Source organism: Lissotriton vulgaris, chromosome 6, assembly GCF_964263255.1.
Source record: "Lissotriton vulgaris chromosome 6, aLisVul1.2, whole genome shotgun sequence".
In the NCBI taxonomy this organism is placed as follows: domain Eukaryota; kingdom Metazoa; phylum Chordata; class Amphibia; order Caudata; family Salamandridae; genus Lissotriton; species Lissotriton vulgaris.
In genome coordinates, this window is record NC_141694.1 from 1,292,697,463 (window position 1) to 1,292,713,711 (window position 16,249).

The following is a 16,249-nucleotide window of genomic DNA, read 5'->3' on the forward strand; positions in this document are numbered from 1 at the left end:
CTATTTTCCTGAAATCCCAATCTAGTCAATGTACTGTATTTACAAGTGATTGTGTTTCACTGAAACAATACTGTAAGTCAAACCATAGTACATTAACAATTGCAATTGAACTGTTTTACAATCAGCATTTACTACTGTAAAGTATTTATTGCTTACCTGTGCCAGGCTTGCTTGGTTCTAGAAATAAAACTAAGAGAATATTTTTATACAAAAACAATTGGTTTGAAGTTCAGTCTTTGAGTGTGTGAATTCATTTGCTGACTGAGTGTGTACAACAAATGCTTAACACTATCCTCTGATACGGCCTTACTGCTCGACCGCACTACCACAAATAGAGAGTAAGGTTCTATCTAACTTTACCTCTGCCAGCCTTTGGGATTCCACTGGACTCTGTGCACACTATACCTCACTTTGGTATAGTATGTACAGAGGCAGCTTCCTACAGGTTGGTCCTGCATTACCTTAAGCATCAGGCACCAGCGGTGGCCCTGATCCAAGAGTCGCACTTAGTGGGATCAGCTTGTAAGGCCCTGGGGAGGTGGGGCTTCCGGATGGTGGCACACTCCAAGTTTACCTCAGATTCCTGAGGGGTGGGTATCTTGGTGAGAAAGCAATTCCCACTTATCATTAACAAGATATGGACAGATAACCAGGGGCGGTACGCAGCCATCTCATGTCAGTGGGAGAGACAGACATTCAACATAATATCTGTGTATATCCCTCCTGCGTTGCATTCGGTGGCACTTACCACCCTCAGCACTTACCTACTCACACTTCCTCAGGGGGAACTTCTCATAGGAGGGAATTTTCACGTCACGGTTGATGACACTCTTGACCGTAAGCGCCCCCCGGGACCAACGCAGTGCACCTTCTCGCTTTGCGGACTTTCTCAACGCACTCGGCCTCATAGATGTTTGGCGTTCCCGATTTTCGCAGAAACAGCAGTACACCTTCTACTCCGGGGCACATAACAGCCTTTCTAGAATAAACTACATACTCACACTGGCAGATAGTTTGGCAAAGCTGGAGGTGGGCGACATACTTACCCAAGGGGATTTAGGACCATTTCCCGGACTTTGTTAAATACAATTCCCATGCACCAGACCAGCAAAGCATATTTCCAATATTCCCGGGATTTCTTAAAAACCCCAGGATCTGGAAAGGCCTCAACAAAACCACGCGACACTATTTTAGTGAAAATGAGCCCTCAGTAACCTCCCCTATAATATTATGGGAAGCATATAAGTCAGTTCTGTGAGGTCAGGCAATTTAATTAATTGCAGCTCACAAAAAGGAAAAACAAGAACAGGTAGAGGCTCTCGAGCAGGAGGTGAGTAAGGCAGAGGCCACACATTACCAGACTCCCACTGCAATCAATGTCCACAAGTTAAACTTGAAAAAGCATGAATATAGAGACTACATGGGGGAGGAAGCTGAAGCAAAAGCGAAGCTTACAGCCACTCAGCATAAGATTACGAGGTCGGTGATAAAGCAGGCAAGCTTCTGGCTTGGCTGGATAAACGAGAACGAGCTAGTCGCTGGGTGACACAGTTACAATTAGACAGCAAGGACACTATAACAGACACGTAACAGACGGTAAACACACTAGCACTCCACTACGAGCGAATAAATACACCAACGGCCACAGCCACACTCGAAGAGGCTCTGGCTTTCCTCAGGGATATTCAGATGCCCTCGCTCTCGCCACACTACACTCAGAGGCTCGAGGCAGATCTCACGTCGGATGAATTAGCACTAGCCATAGGCACCATACAATCGGGGAAAGCAAGGGGACCTAATGGCATACCAAAAAGCGGCGACTAAACTCACACCACACTTGCTCCACATGTATGTGGCTAGCCTAGAAGTAGGTGAACTCCACAAGGACCAGAAACTGGCGACTATTGTCACTATACATAAACCCGGAAAGCCGGCACAAGACTATACGTCCTACTGGCACTATCGCTTCTTAATGCAGAGGCCAAAATACTGGCTAAAGCATTGGCCGTCAGATTGCAACCCTGTCTTACAAAATTAGTCCACCCAGACCAATCCGGATTCATGCCCGGTAGGAACACAGCACTCAACCTGAGACGCCTGCACAGCGTAATGGCCCATATACCTACCATCCGGGAAAATGCGGTCATTATATCCTTGGAGGCACATATGGCCTCTTTGATATGGTCGAGTGGCCATTCCTTTTTGTCGTTCTTAAGCACATGGGCTTCGGCCCCAAGTTCTGTGCCTGGGTACAGCTACTATACATAAGGCCTCTTGCGAAGGTAGTGGTAAACAGCCGAATCTCTGCTGACTTCCCCCAGGGTCGTGGAACACGACAGGGCTGCCCCCTGTCCCCGCTCCTATTTGCCCTGGTGCTTGAACGGCTGGCAGCCTGGATAAGGAGAGACCCAGTTATTTGTGGGCTCCCTTGGACAGAGGGCTGGGAAGACCAAATCTCCCTATATGCGGACGATGTTCTGCTGTACTTAGCATCCCCCAGGCACAAGCTCAACAGGCTCCTGGACATCTGTGAGGCATATGGTAGATTCTCTGGATATACTATCAACTGGACCAAGTCGGTTCTATATGTCCCAAGTGGCTCGCCGCCCCAACTCCCAAGGGGATGTACAGTGCAGAGATGATGGCACTCCCGAGATTTCTTTATGCTCTACAATATACCCCATTTCTAGTCCCTCTCACCTATTTCAAGGCCATTGAAGCGGAAGTCTGCAACCTTCTTTGGGACGGAAAACGAGCCCACATAGCCATGCGCAAAATGATTAAGGGATGTATGATGGCGGAATTGCCCTCCTCAACGTACAAACATACTCTTGGGCCTCCGAATTGATCGTGCTTAACCAGTAGCCCCATGCCCCTCAAACGGAACCGGCATTCCGCATGGACAGATATTACCTTGGAGAGGGGGGAAACATGAGAGCGCTCTACAATAAATCCCGAAAGACACCCCTAATGGGACCAACCGCACATAAAGATCAAATATTGCATATAGGGCTCAAAAAGTTGGGCTGGGACGGTATTATAACACAACTAACTCTGCGCTGGGAAACCCAACGGCGGGGTAGACTCAGCGGTTGTAAGGGATTCCACCAATGGGACTTAATATGCCCTAGGGATACAAAGAGTTGGGGATCTTGGGTGTAAGGGAGAGGACATAGCCTTTACTCACTCAGTTCAGATCTGCGCTCAAGGCAGCCATCCCATCAGGCACTACCCTCCCGGAGGCCTCACCACTAGAGGATAGGCTCCTTACTGAGTATATGGACAAAAAAGCCATTTCACTAACCTATCGTAAGATTATTAACCACCAACCAGACCCTCTCTTCGAGAAAAATGGCAGGCTGATATGGGAGAGCTGGACGAAACCGACCGGCAGGAGGCTCTCGCATCCCCACAAAAAGTGGCGATAGCGTCAAAATTAAAACTACTGCAGTTGAAAATAATCCATCAAATTTATAACATGAGGGTAACCCTGCAGAAGATAGGGAAAACTAATAGCCAACTTTGCTTACAGAACTGCGGGGCAATCGGCACCTTCTATCACATACTGTGGGAATGCCCGGAGATTGCGACATATTGGGGAGTAATTATGCATACAATTACACGTTAGCGGATCCACCGTATCTCCAGAACCCAAGAGGTGTCTCCTAAACATCTGAGATCCAACGGATCTAAACCATGCGGCTCAAGACTGGACAACGCTGGGTATGATGTTAGCCAAACGTAACATTGCTAAACACTGGGGAGCACAGGTAACTCCAACATATCGGAAATGGTGTAGCAACATGGTTGGAGCCATGGTGGCGGAGAAGGCAGTATATACACATAGTGGGTACCGTAAGAAGTGGAATGTATGTAATGTAAAAGATTTAAAAAGAAAAAAAAAAGAATGGTTGGCCTTGTGACAGATGAGATATTTGAGACCACCATGCTAACATTTCTAGTATTCTTGAGGTAATGCTGATCAAGTCTTCAAAAGAGTCTTTCGACTGGATCCAGTGCATTTGGAGCTCCTCTTGCAGTGGTCTCATCTCCAATCGTGGTAAAGGAACCAGATTTATTGCCGAAGAGAACAGGGTTCTTAGCCGCACTGAACAGACATATTTTTGAAAATCTTTAGAGGCAAGTTTGTCAACCTTCGCTGCCTGTTTTGCGATAGATAGGCTTTGTTTTTGATTGTATCCAGTTGGCTCCCAAAAACATTGTGACTTGGGCTTAATGACGATTTATTCAAAACGTTAGAATATCAGTCCGTGAAACAGTGAGAGGCAAGCCTTGATAGCTTTGGCAGCTTGTCGTGATGAGGCTTTTAGCTGCCAGATGTCTAAGTAGGGGAATACCTGATTACCTTGTTTTCGGAGTGTGGCTGCTACCGGGGGGAGAAATTTGGTGAATATCTGAGGAGCTGGCTTAAGGCCAAATGGGAGGACTTTGAACCGGTAATGGGTACCGCTACGGTGAAGCAGAGAAATATGCGATGCTTGGGATGTATGGGAATGCAGAAATATGAATCTAGTAAATCTAAAGAGGTCAGCCTAGCCTTGACTCTATCCCACCCTTGGAAATGCCAGATCTGGAAAAACTGTTCTACAAAGTTAAAAGTGGCTCCCACAAAGATCCCGCACCTCCACGAATGCTCGCAGAGGTAGTCTTCCCGGTGATCATAGACCTTGTTAACACCTCACTTGCGTCAGGAGTTGTCCCCCCTGCATGGAAGGAAGCCATGGTGAAGGCCTTACTGAAGAAACCTTCCTTAGACCTGTCAATCTTAGGGAACTACCACCCCATTTCCCTGTTACCAGGGATAAGTAAAATCGCCGAAAAACACTTTAACTCAACACTCTCCTCTTTTCTGGAGACGCATAATATGCTCCACCAGACTCAGACTCACTTCTGCCCTCTTCAGGGTACTGAAACAGCCCTGATTTCGGTAGTAGAAGAAGCCAGAAAAATAGTCGACTCTGGCGGTACAGCGGTGGTACTGCTTCTTGATCTTAGCGCGGCTTTCGATACAGTTAACCATCACATCCTAATTCATAGGCTTAGCAACTTTGGTATCTCCAGAACCTCGCTGGCCTGGCTCCGGTCGTTCCTTGATAACCGATCTTTTCAAGTGCTTCAAAATGAGGTGACCTGCAAAAAAACTCCCCTCCACTGCGGGGTGCCTCAGGGCTCCTCCCTAAGCCCCACCTCTTTTAATGTATACACCTGCACCCTCGCCGAAGCAGTCCTTCCCTTCGGAGTACACATTGTCACCTATGCGGACGACAAGCAGCTGGTGATCGGGCTTAACAAAAAGAATAATAACCTCCCCGGCCTACACATCTGTCTCCAGGAGATTGCAACCTGGATGAGGGACTCTTTTCTAAAACTAAATGGGGAAAAGAGCGAAATCATGGTCTTGGGAAACCGTTCCCCACTTGATATGAGAGAAATCTGTCCCACTGCCTTAGGCCAGGCTCCCATCCCTAAAACTGAGTTAAAGATTCTGGGCGTATAGCTGGACCAGGACCTGTCTCTTAAGTCCCAGGCACGGAAGACTGCCACCACATGTTACGGCCTCCTTTATATCTCCCGCAAAATCCTCCCCATCCTGCCGTTCAGGGCCAGAAAAATCATGGTACAGGCACTTGTCCTGTCCCGGCTGGACTATGCAAATGCGCTCTATCTGGGGACCCCGATGGCCACAATCTCCAGGTTGCAAACCGCCCAGAATCGGACCACCCGGCTGCTGCTGGATGCTCCCAAAATGCAGTCTGCCAGACCAGCCCTGAAATCCCTTCATAGGCTCCCCGTCCTGGAAAGAGTTAAATGTAAATCACTATGCATCGCCCATAAATCATTTCATAACGCAGGCCCTTCCATTCTTAAAAAAACATTATTCAGCCCTATGCGACTAATAGGAGCCTCTGATCCAAATCTTTAAATATTGCCTCCGTCCCTAGAATTAAAAAAAGCTAAAATTGGAGGCCGACTATTCTCGCTGAACGCTGCCAAGCTTTGGAACTCCCTCCCGCACAGCCTCCGATCAGAACCCAATCATCTCCTTCCGCAGATCTCTAAAGACCCTTTTGTTCCCTTAACCTGTCCTGTTACATCTGCCTCAGTCTCTGCAAGCGCTGGGATGCCTCCGGGTAGCCATGTGCTATATAAATACCATTCAATTTCAATGTAATCTCAGTTGTTTAGCAGGTGCAGGATGTCAGAGAAAGTAATCATACGAAAAGATTGTTTGCAGAGATATTTGTTTAGTTTCCTGAGGTCTAGGATGGGTCTCCATTCCCGTTTTCTTTCGTACAAGGATAACATGTGAGCAGAATTTCATGCTATTCTGAGAACAAGGGACCTTTTCTATTGCCAGCTTCATTAGAGCTTTACTCCCGAGGAGGGTGTGTCCATTTTGGAGGATTGTTTGGTGGTCTCTGCACAAATTACAGGGTATGTCCGAAGTTTACTAATTCGAATACCCATTTGTCTGACATTATCACTTTCCATTGAGGTAGGCAGTTGGGAATATTCACACCTACATGAAGAGGAGTGGATGTAGCCGGTACCTGGTATAGGTCACTGTTTAGGACCTGCATCTCAAACCTGAGGGGAGGGGCATTTACTTCCGAACGGGCCTTTTTTGTTATAGTCTGCCTAGAGTAGTTGCTAGCTTTTTTTTTTTAAAACCATGATTTATATTTTCCACAAAGACAAACAGCATTTAGTCAGTTCATATACGTACATTGCGAGTGATAAAATTATGCAATTTATACCATCCTGGAGTGAGATCATTTTAAGCATCAGGCCCAATTATCACCACCCCTTGACCAGTTACTTCCCGTCCCAGCTGTGGGATTTCCCACTAATGGGTCTTGATCCGTTTGTGAGCCTACAGACGTTTGTGTTAATAAATAGGATTTATATGGCTGCCATATGTCTAGTGGTCTTGAACACGGGGGTTGCAACTGGGCATATAAATCACTATTGGTATTACAGTAGGACATGCTAAATAGCCAATCCTTCAACATTGGCGAGTACTTGCTCCTCCATTTCAGCGCTACTTCTCTCTTCGCTAACAGCAACGCCAATGCACAGAGGCGTCAGGATGACTTGGGGAGGGTCTTAAAATATCCCAGTAATGCCATTAAGGGAGTAGGTGGGATGTGCCAAGAGTAGTTGACGGTACACATGATCTTGGTAGGCAGGCCTATACTGTGATTGAAAGGGTTGGTATTGATGAGATTGTTGATAACCCCCTCTGCAGGTAGAGAAACCTCTTCCTCTAGCCCCCGAAAGGGCGACTTCCCAAACTGAAGGTCTCTAGATACCTAGCGATTTTAGTGTTTGTCTTTATCGCCAGTAATGCGTCATCCATGTGTTTTCTGAACAAAGTTTCTCAGTCGTAGGCTGTGTCCAAGATCTTGGATTGGCCCTACAGCCTAAAGGACGTAGCTTGAAGTCATCCCTAGAGTCTTGTGACCACTGCGCCGACTAATTGGCAGAAACCTGTGGAGGTGATGTCAATTGCGCAATCTATAATCTCAGAGGATGTGCACTCACCCTCCTCGAGGACCTTTTTTTTGCTTCCGCCTCTTTGGCTTCAGGCACCAAGTCAACTAGGCCACTGACATCGGATCACATTGTACGGTCATTGCAACCCAGGATTGCTAGCAAGTTGGCCACTCGAACTGTGATGGCATACAAGAGGGAGAATCACTTCCCTATGATGTCCAAGCACCTGGCTTCTTTGTCTGGTGGTGCGGAGATGGGAGCAGAAGGGTTTTTGAACATCTTTGCACCGCTTGTGAGATGACAGAGGTTTAGGATGACTTGTGAGGCAAGCGGGGGAATCCCTGTAGCCTAGTACTTCTTGTCTAAGCTAGGTGGTACTGCTGCTACTGTAGCTGGGTTCTTCATTATCCTAATCCCTCCCCCTAGATATAGTCAATTGTGGGAATGGACCTCACAGACTTCCTTTCTTGCTCCTTGAAATCAAAAAGAAAACAAATAGACTTCTAAAGAGGTTGCTAGATAAAACTGTGTTGCAGCCTGGTCCATCAGGTTATGAAAGCACCCGATGTCCTCTGGGGGAAGAGTCTGAAGGGTGCAGTGGTGGCGGCGATGGAGAGGGAACAAAGGAAGTCCTCCAACTCATCCCCTGGATGTTGGGATTCAGGGACTTCCCCTTCCTCCCTTTTCATCTTCAGATGTTTGATTGTCTCTTGGTGGTGACGGTCATCTAGGTAGTTATAGGCGGAAAAATATGCCTTGGCATAGCAGGAGAGGCAGGTTGAGGTGGTGCTATTGGCTGTTCCTGTGGAGGGTCAGGAAATATTCTATAATCCTGCATCATGGCCTGTCGATCCTGAATTAGCAATATGGGCATTTTGACTTCATCATACCTGGAATGAGGATGGCATTGGTAATGTTCATAGTGTCACATGAGAGGGGCATAATAATGCTGTTCCTTACCTTCCTCCTGGTATTTTACCCTGAGCTCCAATAGCCTGTCAACATCTGACTCTTGAAGTGACTTGGTGGCAAAGGTGAAACCTTGCTGGGGGGTGTCAATTCAGGTCTAAAAGCTATTTTTCTAATTTTGGTGATTTTTATCACTGTGGAAGAGGTTGTCAACGACGTGAATGTGAACTTGGGCGTCGACCATAGGACCTCCATTTTCGGTGCAGTCGTCAACGCTTTCTTTTTAGAAGTTGCTGCTGCTATCAACAGCGTCATTATCGACTATGTAGTCGTCAATGGTGTCATCAGTCACGCTGCCGGTATCTTGATGGATATTACCCTTGCATTGAGATGGATGCATCGATGGCTGTCGAAGTACTCGATGACGTCAATGGTCTCATAGAAGAGATGGTAGTGACTGTTGTAATCGATACCGGCATCAACGGTGATGTCATCAACAGCGTTTAGAGAGGATATTTTTTTTTACCTCATCATAACGGTTTAGAGGAAGAAGAAAGCTTATGCTCCCCTGTCATCATAGATGGAGTAAAAGGTTGCAAGGAGTTTTAGCTTCTCCTTTCTTAGAGAGTCTTTATGATGGATTTTAAGGTCTTTCTGCTCTCCTTAGAAGCCACTAGGTCAGATGATCTTGACCTTTTGTTGAATCTCACATATGTATCACTGTCCTCCTCTGAAGTGGTGTATTTCTGAGATTCAGACTTCTGTAGCCGCAGAAGTAGCTTTACCTACCTGTCTTTTAAGGTTTTAAAAGTGAAAGTGCAAAATAGTTTGCACTCCTTTACCTGATGTTGAGAGTAGAGGCAGTACACATGGTCTTGGTGTGGATCATCCACATGTGGCTTTTTCTTCCTACAGGTCTTGCAGGATCTGAATAGGCCCTTCTTAGAAGTCTCAGACATAGTATTTGTAGGCAAATCTTCAATGTAAAGGAAAAAACTGAACAGAGCTCACTCCCTTACATGAAATGCGGTAGAACATCTGAGGGATGCAGCTCTGTTGGCAGTGTTCTAGATTGTGCTATCACCGGATTGGTCATAGTTCACGTTTGGTCCTTTAAAAAAAAGAAATAAAAGGACATGTATAGGCGATTGAATTGGCTTTGAATTGCCATTATAGTGTATGATATGGAAACATACTGCTTTCCTATGGTACCGTGGAACTCCCACTTCAACGACAGGGTGTGATTTAAGCATGTGAATCTGTGAAAGATCCAACACTAGAGAACCTCGATTCCCATGCATGTTTTTTTAAGGGTGTTGAGCAGTGTGTGTGGTCAAACATGTCAAAGGAGGAGGAGAGGTCTAAAAGAATCAGCAGACATGAGTTACCTGTGTCAGCGTCCTGTGTATGTCATCTATATTATTTAATATAGCCGTTTCAGTACTGTAGCCTGCTCTAAAACCAGACTGAAAGATGTTCAAGAAGGTTGTGGTCTTCAATGTGTTGGTCGAGCTGTGACTGTACATATTTCAATGGCTTTTGCCAAGAAAAGGTAGGTCACTTATGGGGCGGAAGTTCTTTAGGTCTTGAGGGTAAGCCCCTGGTTTTTGAGGAGGGGAGTGTGATATGTACAAATTTTATATTTAAAAAGTAAAGAGAAACCTAAATGTGTAAGTTTTAGGCATTGTACCTTGTGTTAGTAAGGAGTGGATGATGAGGGTCCATATCAGAGCAATTGTGTATTTGAGTACTTTTATTTATGCAGATGGTCTGCAAGGTGAATTGTTAGATTTAGTTCTGATATGACTTTAATAATTTAATTATCTTCAAGTATTTTGTAATTCCTGCCATAAGAAGGGGTAGCAAAGGTTGCAGTGCTGTGGTCTCTTCATTCCTGTTGTTTTGATTTCAGTGTGCGTTTGTAGTCAACAGGGCCTGGTTGTTGTTTCCATTACTGTTCAGGGATGCTTCGATTTTCGAGAAGTTGCACAGTAAAAAATTTTGAGAATTATTTGCACTGTTACGCGGTTTCCATTGCTTGTAGTGTGGGGTTTGGCGAGATTTGTTATCTGATGATGTTGAAGAGTCGTTTTGAGTGGGCGGAGTAAGTGAAAAGCCATATAGAATTCCTCAAGTTAGAGGCTGTTATCTTGAGGTAAAGGAAAGTCAAGCTATACTTCGTGTCCTGAATGAATGAGAAAATCCAAGATCAGAGAGTGGATTCTGTCCACCAAAACCAAACAGTACAAGATGTGAGCTGAATAGTGTGATCAATTGTGTTCAATGCTTCGGAGAGGTCTAAAAGAGGATACATGTTGTCCAGTTGAATGGCACAGGTCATAAAGCAATGCAGACAATGCCCCTCCTTGGCTAGAAGTAAGCAAGGAAAATATAAAATGCCTAAGTGCTCTCTTTACAACCTCAAGTACAAGATCTGCACCTGTGTGTGCTTCATATATCCCAAATATGTTGTGTAAGCTTCTCTAGTAAAAGTCCCAGTCTCACAACCTCTAGAAGAATCATCATTTTAATCAGAGTTCAATGTACAATAACAGGTAGCATTCTCCGGTTCACAGGTAAAGGCTATAATGCAAAATGCGCTAAGTTGTTCAAGATATTATGGCACATGTAAGATGCACATATTCACAAACTGTATCAATACTGGGGCCACACGCCATTTACCATAAAATGAGTACCTACATTATAAATAGCAGCGGTTATAAAAAGGACTTAAAGTAGTATGTACTGGAATCAATTTTGAGATAGAAATATCTGTTTAAGAAAACACTTCTACAAATATTAAACCTCTCATAACTCGATAAACCAAATATAATCACCTTGTCATAGGGCAGGAGTCCTTTCAAAGGGAAGCGTAGGGTTGTGGGATCTAATTTCCATGAGTTGCAAATTGCACCAGAATTGTTCACCACAGGCAGAAGGCTACAACGTCCTACAAGCAGCATTGGGGAAAGGAAAATAATGAAAAATGGCAGTGCATCCAAGTAGGGAATACAAAAGTATACAGTAACCACCTAATAAATAATGAAATCTACAAAATAGCTATAAAAAACATACAGACCACTAGAGATCTACACTCTCGCAATCAAACAGCACTTCATTTGGCGTGTACACACACAAAGATGAGTTAAGACTGAAGCTCTACGGCTTTCGACTCACTCTCATGCTACTGAAATCTTTAGAGGGCAAAGGAGCCGTTGCAATCAGTGAATGTTGAGCTATGAAAAAAACTCAATATTTCCTAATGTTCTGTGGTCTAGAAACTTCTTTAGACTACTGCATCGGACTTTAAAATAATCTTTTCAAAGAAGTTTGTAAATCACTAAAAAGGTACAGTACATTGAGACCATGGAAAATCAAAGTGCTTAATGAAGGTCAAATCTGACATGTGAATTAAACTCTGCTGGGGTCAGTTTTATTAAACTCTATATTGAAACGAGATCGATCCTAAAATAAAATAAAAATACTTTGTTCTACTAGGTCAGCAAGTTGCTTCCTTACTCTTTCTTTTTTAATCCCAGAAGGGAGATAATTAATTTACAAATGGCAATCAACCCGCAGGGGCTACCATTAGTTGCTCCTGAAGCCTTCTACCTCTAAAGGGGTAACAGATGAAACCTTCTAGCACTCATTAGCTTGGTATTCTTCCCTTGCATTAAAAGAAAGCAATTGAAGAAGCACAGAAAGATGGCAGTGTTTACCTTATCACTCATCCTTTGCAAACTGCATGTCTGGAATATTCTTTCCATGTATTAAAGAGAAGATTATCTGGGGAGGGAAGCTAGGGTATGAAGCTTATAAAGAAACGGGCTTTTTGCACGTTTACTCCCACATTTTGCTCTCATTTGTGACCACTAGGTACTGATGTAATAGCTCTGAAATGCACTGAGCCCTGCTAAACAAGGATCAGTGTATATACTCTGACCATGAAAATGGCATATTTTTGATTGGCTTGTCCCCAATTGGCATTGCTCAACTTACTTTTAAGTCCCTAGTATATGGTACCATTGATACCGCTGGCCTGTAAGCTGTGGTGTCTCTCGTGGAATGCAGCATTGGTTGTTCCTCCATAAGTACGACAGGGTAAACACAATTACATAAAGTCTGCAACTGCAGACGAGAACGGCAGTTTAAAACTACCAATTCAACGTTGTCATTTGACGCCATGACAATGCCCAAACCTCTCTTTTTAATACATGCAAGTCACCCCTAAAGTAAGCCTAAGGGAGGGTGCTGTGTGTTAAAAAGTGGAACATGTACTTTTACAAGCTCCAGCAGTAAAAACCCTACTTTGTCATTTTTACTGAGGATAGGCTAGTAGTAACATTGGCAAGTACAGAGTACAGGCTGACATCTCAGCTATGAAAACTTCTGAATGAGACTACTAAAGTTCGTAAGGTATCAAAATAATTAGTGCATAATAAATCCAATGTAATTGTTAAATCTAATTATTTAATGTGAAAGGTAGGCAAAGTGCATCGTTAAACGTTGCAACTTTATTTGCCTGTGGATTCCAGTACCCGCTTACTGTTGTACTCAGGGTCTGTCCTGCAGTCCAATCATCAGGATGGAGGGTACCTGGCAGCCCTATGACTACAAACTGCATCCTATACTAAGGGCATTTTTTGTGCATAAATAGGGCGCCCCTGGGACTCAGAACTCCGATCTCAACTGGACTGGAAGAAGAACCGATGAAGGACTGCCAAGCTGCATATTGTGCAAAGAGACTACACTGGTGGGGACTACTACGATGTGGACTGCACCTGATGTGTAGTGAGCAGAGTCCAGGAAGTGATAAGGAGGCAGACTAGTGCTGTCTCCTTCCTAAAAAAGTTTAAAAAATGATGTTCCCTTCCTGTGATTGCATCATCTTATTTTTTTCTTTAACTGTCTTTGCCTGTGGTTGTTACAGTTTAAAACTGTAGTTTTAATCTGCCAGTGATTGCATAATTTATACCATGTTTTTGTGTTTAAATTTGTGGTTTTTCCTGCCTGTGACTGCTACCTGTTGAATTGTGGGATTTGCAGTCCAAACTCATTAGTTTTTCCCTCGCATTCCCCGTGACCAACCGTTTTTCCCTCCAAATGTCTCCTTTACTCTGTGCTAAGACCTGTATGTTAAGCAGTGTACCCCCAGCAACCATGTTGTGTTAACAAGTCAGTGAAACCAGCCCCCCTTCCTCCATAAGATAGCAGTAATCTGCTGTAAGCTGTTTAAACTGTGTTTAATAGGGACTGTGCACTTTGTTTTTTGGCCAGGAGAGGGAGTAAACTTTTATACAAATAGTATTGCAGGGGACAAGTTTGTTGGGGCCTTACCTGCAGAAGTCCAAAATGTGGATTGAGCCGGTCTGTCTCCTAGCAGATCTCTGAATAGAGGGTTAGCCAGTAACTCCCTGGCCAGCAAACCTTGTCTGAGGTAGCTGGGACCTTATATAGTCTGATATTGTTTGGTACTTGTGTACACAGATTGGTGGTTGTATCTGATGTTTCTACTGGATTAGGGTTAGTGTCCTCATTGGTTGGATATTTGAAGGTTCTGATTGGTTTCTGCGTCTGTGATTCAATCAATGTAGGGTTGAGACTAGGGCTATGGTTAGGATTTCAATTGGAAGTAAGGACTATGGCTTCCTGTGTTATTGATTTTTGGGACTAGGGTTAGGCCTTTAATTGGAAGTAGCGACTAGGGCTTATGGTGTGATTGGTTGCTGGACTAGCTGTAAGACTAAGAGTAGGGTTAGGCTTTCTATTGGAAGTAGGAACTAGGGCCTCCTGTGCCAGTGGTTGCTTGGACTAGGGGTGAGACTACTGGTAGGGCTAGAGCCTCTATTGGACATAGAGATCAGGTTTTTTTGAAACTGATTGGGTGCTTGGACTAGGGCTAGGGCTAAGATTGGCTGTAAGGGCCTCATCTCCTATTGGTTCTAGCTTTTAGGGCTAGTGCTGTGATTGGATAGTGTTAGGGCTAGGTTTCCCATTGGCTAAAGGGGTCACTTGACTACTAGGGCTATAAACGGCCAAGGCTTAGAGTGTCTTAGCCCGGGCGTCAAGGGTAAGGGTGGAGAAGACATGGGTGAATTGCTGTTTGAGCCTGTCTGGGACTGGTCAGGACCAGGGCCAGGAATGCTGCCCATTTTCCCATTCATTAATACCCACCCTAAGTATTTGTCCCTCTGTATATAAGCATTTATTTTCACTATAGATATATGCCTATCTTCGTGTATTGCTTTGTGTATTGCTTTGTATAAGCATGTACAATAATGATGTTATAAAAACAAAAGAAAAAAAAAAATCATCTTTGGTCTACATGTACTTACTTACATTGTGCATCTATGTACCTCCATGTACTTTTTTTTTTGGCAGAGCTTTACATGGCGCGAACTTGACCCAAATCGGGTATCAGAGCGCTTTACATAGCAACAGTTCTGTTACATGAGGACACACATTCATTTTTGTTAGGCACAGGGAGATTAAATGATTTGCCCAGAATCATAGGATGTTTTGGCGTCGTTACCGAGACTCGAACCTGGATCCCCAGGTCTGAGGTCAAGCGCCAGGTCAGAGGTCGGGCGCCCTATACGTTAGGCCAACTCCTCTGGATCTGTGAGTCTGTTACTTTTCTCCTGAGAAAGCATATCCAATGCACTACCCTATTTCTCATCTGCTACCTCTATCAATATCTTTAATCTGCATATACTTACCTCCTTTATGCATCTATATACTTTCAATATACTTATGGATCTATATATTTATCACTTTCTTCTAATTTAGCATTTCCAATGCACTACCCGATTTCTCAGCCTATACATCTCTCGATACATCTTCTAGCCCAAATTTCTGACTCATCTCAAACTTCTTTCTACTAATTTTTCAAATTCACTACCCTATCTCTCACCCTATATATCTATCACCCACTCTCTCATTTATCCCAAACTCCATACCACTATGTTCCCCAAAATATCCCTTTCTTGGCTCTCTCCTACACTACCCCTACTTGCATCAGCTGACACCTCTTTTACTATACCGATCCCCCAAAACAAACCTTTCTAAACTCTCCTCTCTGACGTTTCCCCTCCAAAAACCATTTTTACACATCCAAAAGCCTCCTCCTACTGCTATGACCTTAAAAAAAGAAATGCTTCACTTTTCTATCCCTCCACTATCCTTTTCAATCAAAATAACAGACTAGCATGTTCACTTCTCTAATTCCATATTCCACTGTACTAATTCACCTGTAATCCTTTATGGGTTCCAGAGTAGCCTGCTACTCGCCAACAAAGCCTCACCTCATCAGGGTTATATGAGCTATATAAAATAAACCTTTTTTTTTCCTTTTTACCCCTCCCCAACCCTTCTCAATCCAAATAACTGACTAAGATATCCACCACTCAGTCAGTCAAATTCACTTTATTCGGTTAATTAAAACCATAAAGGCATACAAAAAAATATATAAGTACACAATAAGAAGTATTTCCTTGATATTACAATGTCAAAAACATCACAGAATCTAATCCATCAAATTGCACTTGATGTGTGAGGCGTGCCGCAGTGTGAGGCGTGCCGCAGTGTGTGGCGTGCAGCAGTGTGTGGCGTGCAGCAGTGTGTGGCGTGCAGCAGTGTGTGGCGTGCAGCAGTGTGTGGCGTGCAGCAGTGTGTGGCGTGCAGCAGTGTGTGGCGTGCAGCAGTGTGTGGCGTGCAGCAGTGTGAAACGTGCAGCAGTGTGAGGCGTGCAGCAGTGTGAGGCGTGCAGCAGTGTGAGGCGTGCAGCAGTGGGAGGCGTGCAGCAGTGTGTGGCGTGCAGCAG

General features: G+C 44.3%; 1 protein-coding gene across 4 annotated transcripts in view; it reads right to left on the reverse strand.

Annotated features, from left to right (window-relative positions):
* The window catches only part of MED23 (mediator complex subunit 23), a 583,151-nt gene that overhangs the window by 422,019 nt on the left and 144,883 nt on the right, over positions 1-16,249 (reverse strand). For all 4 annotated transcript variants that reach the window (XM_086927430.1, XM_086927429.1, XM_086927428.1 and 1 more), the window contains exon 9: positions 11,265-11,377. In XM_086927430.1, the coding sequence (XP_086783556.1) occupies positions 11,265-11,377 (113 nt within the window). The remainder of the gene's footprint in view (positions 1-11,264; positions 11,378-16,249) is intronic.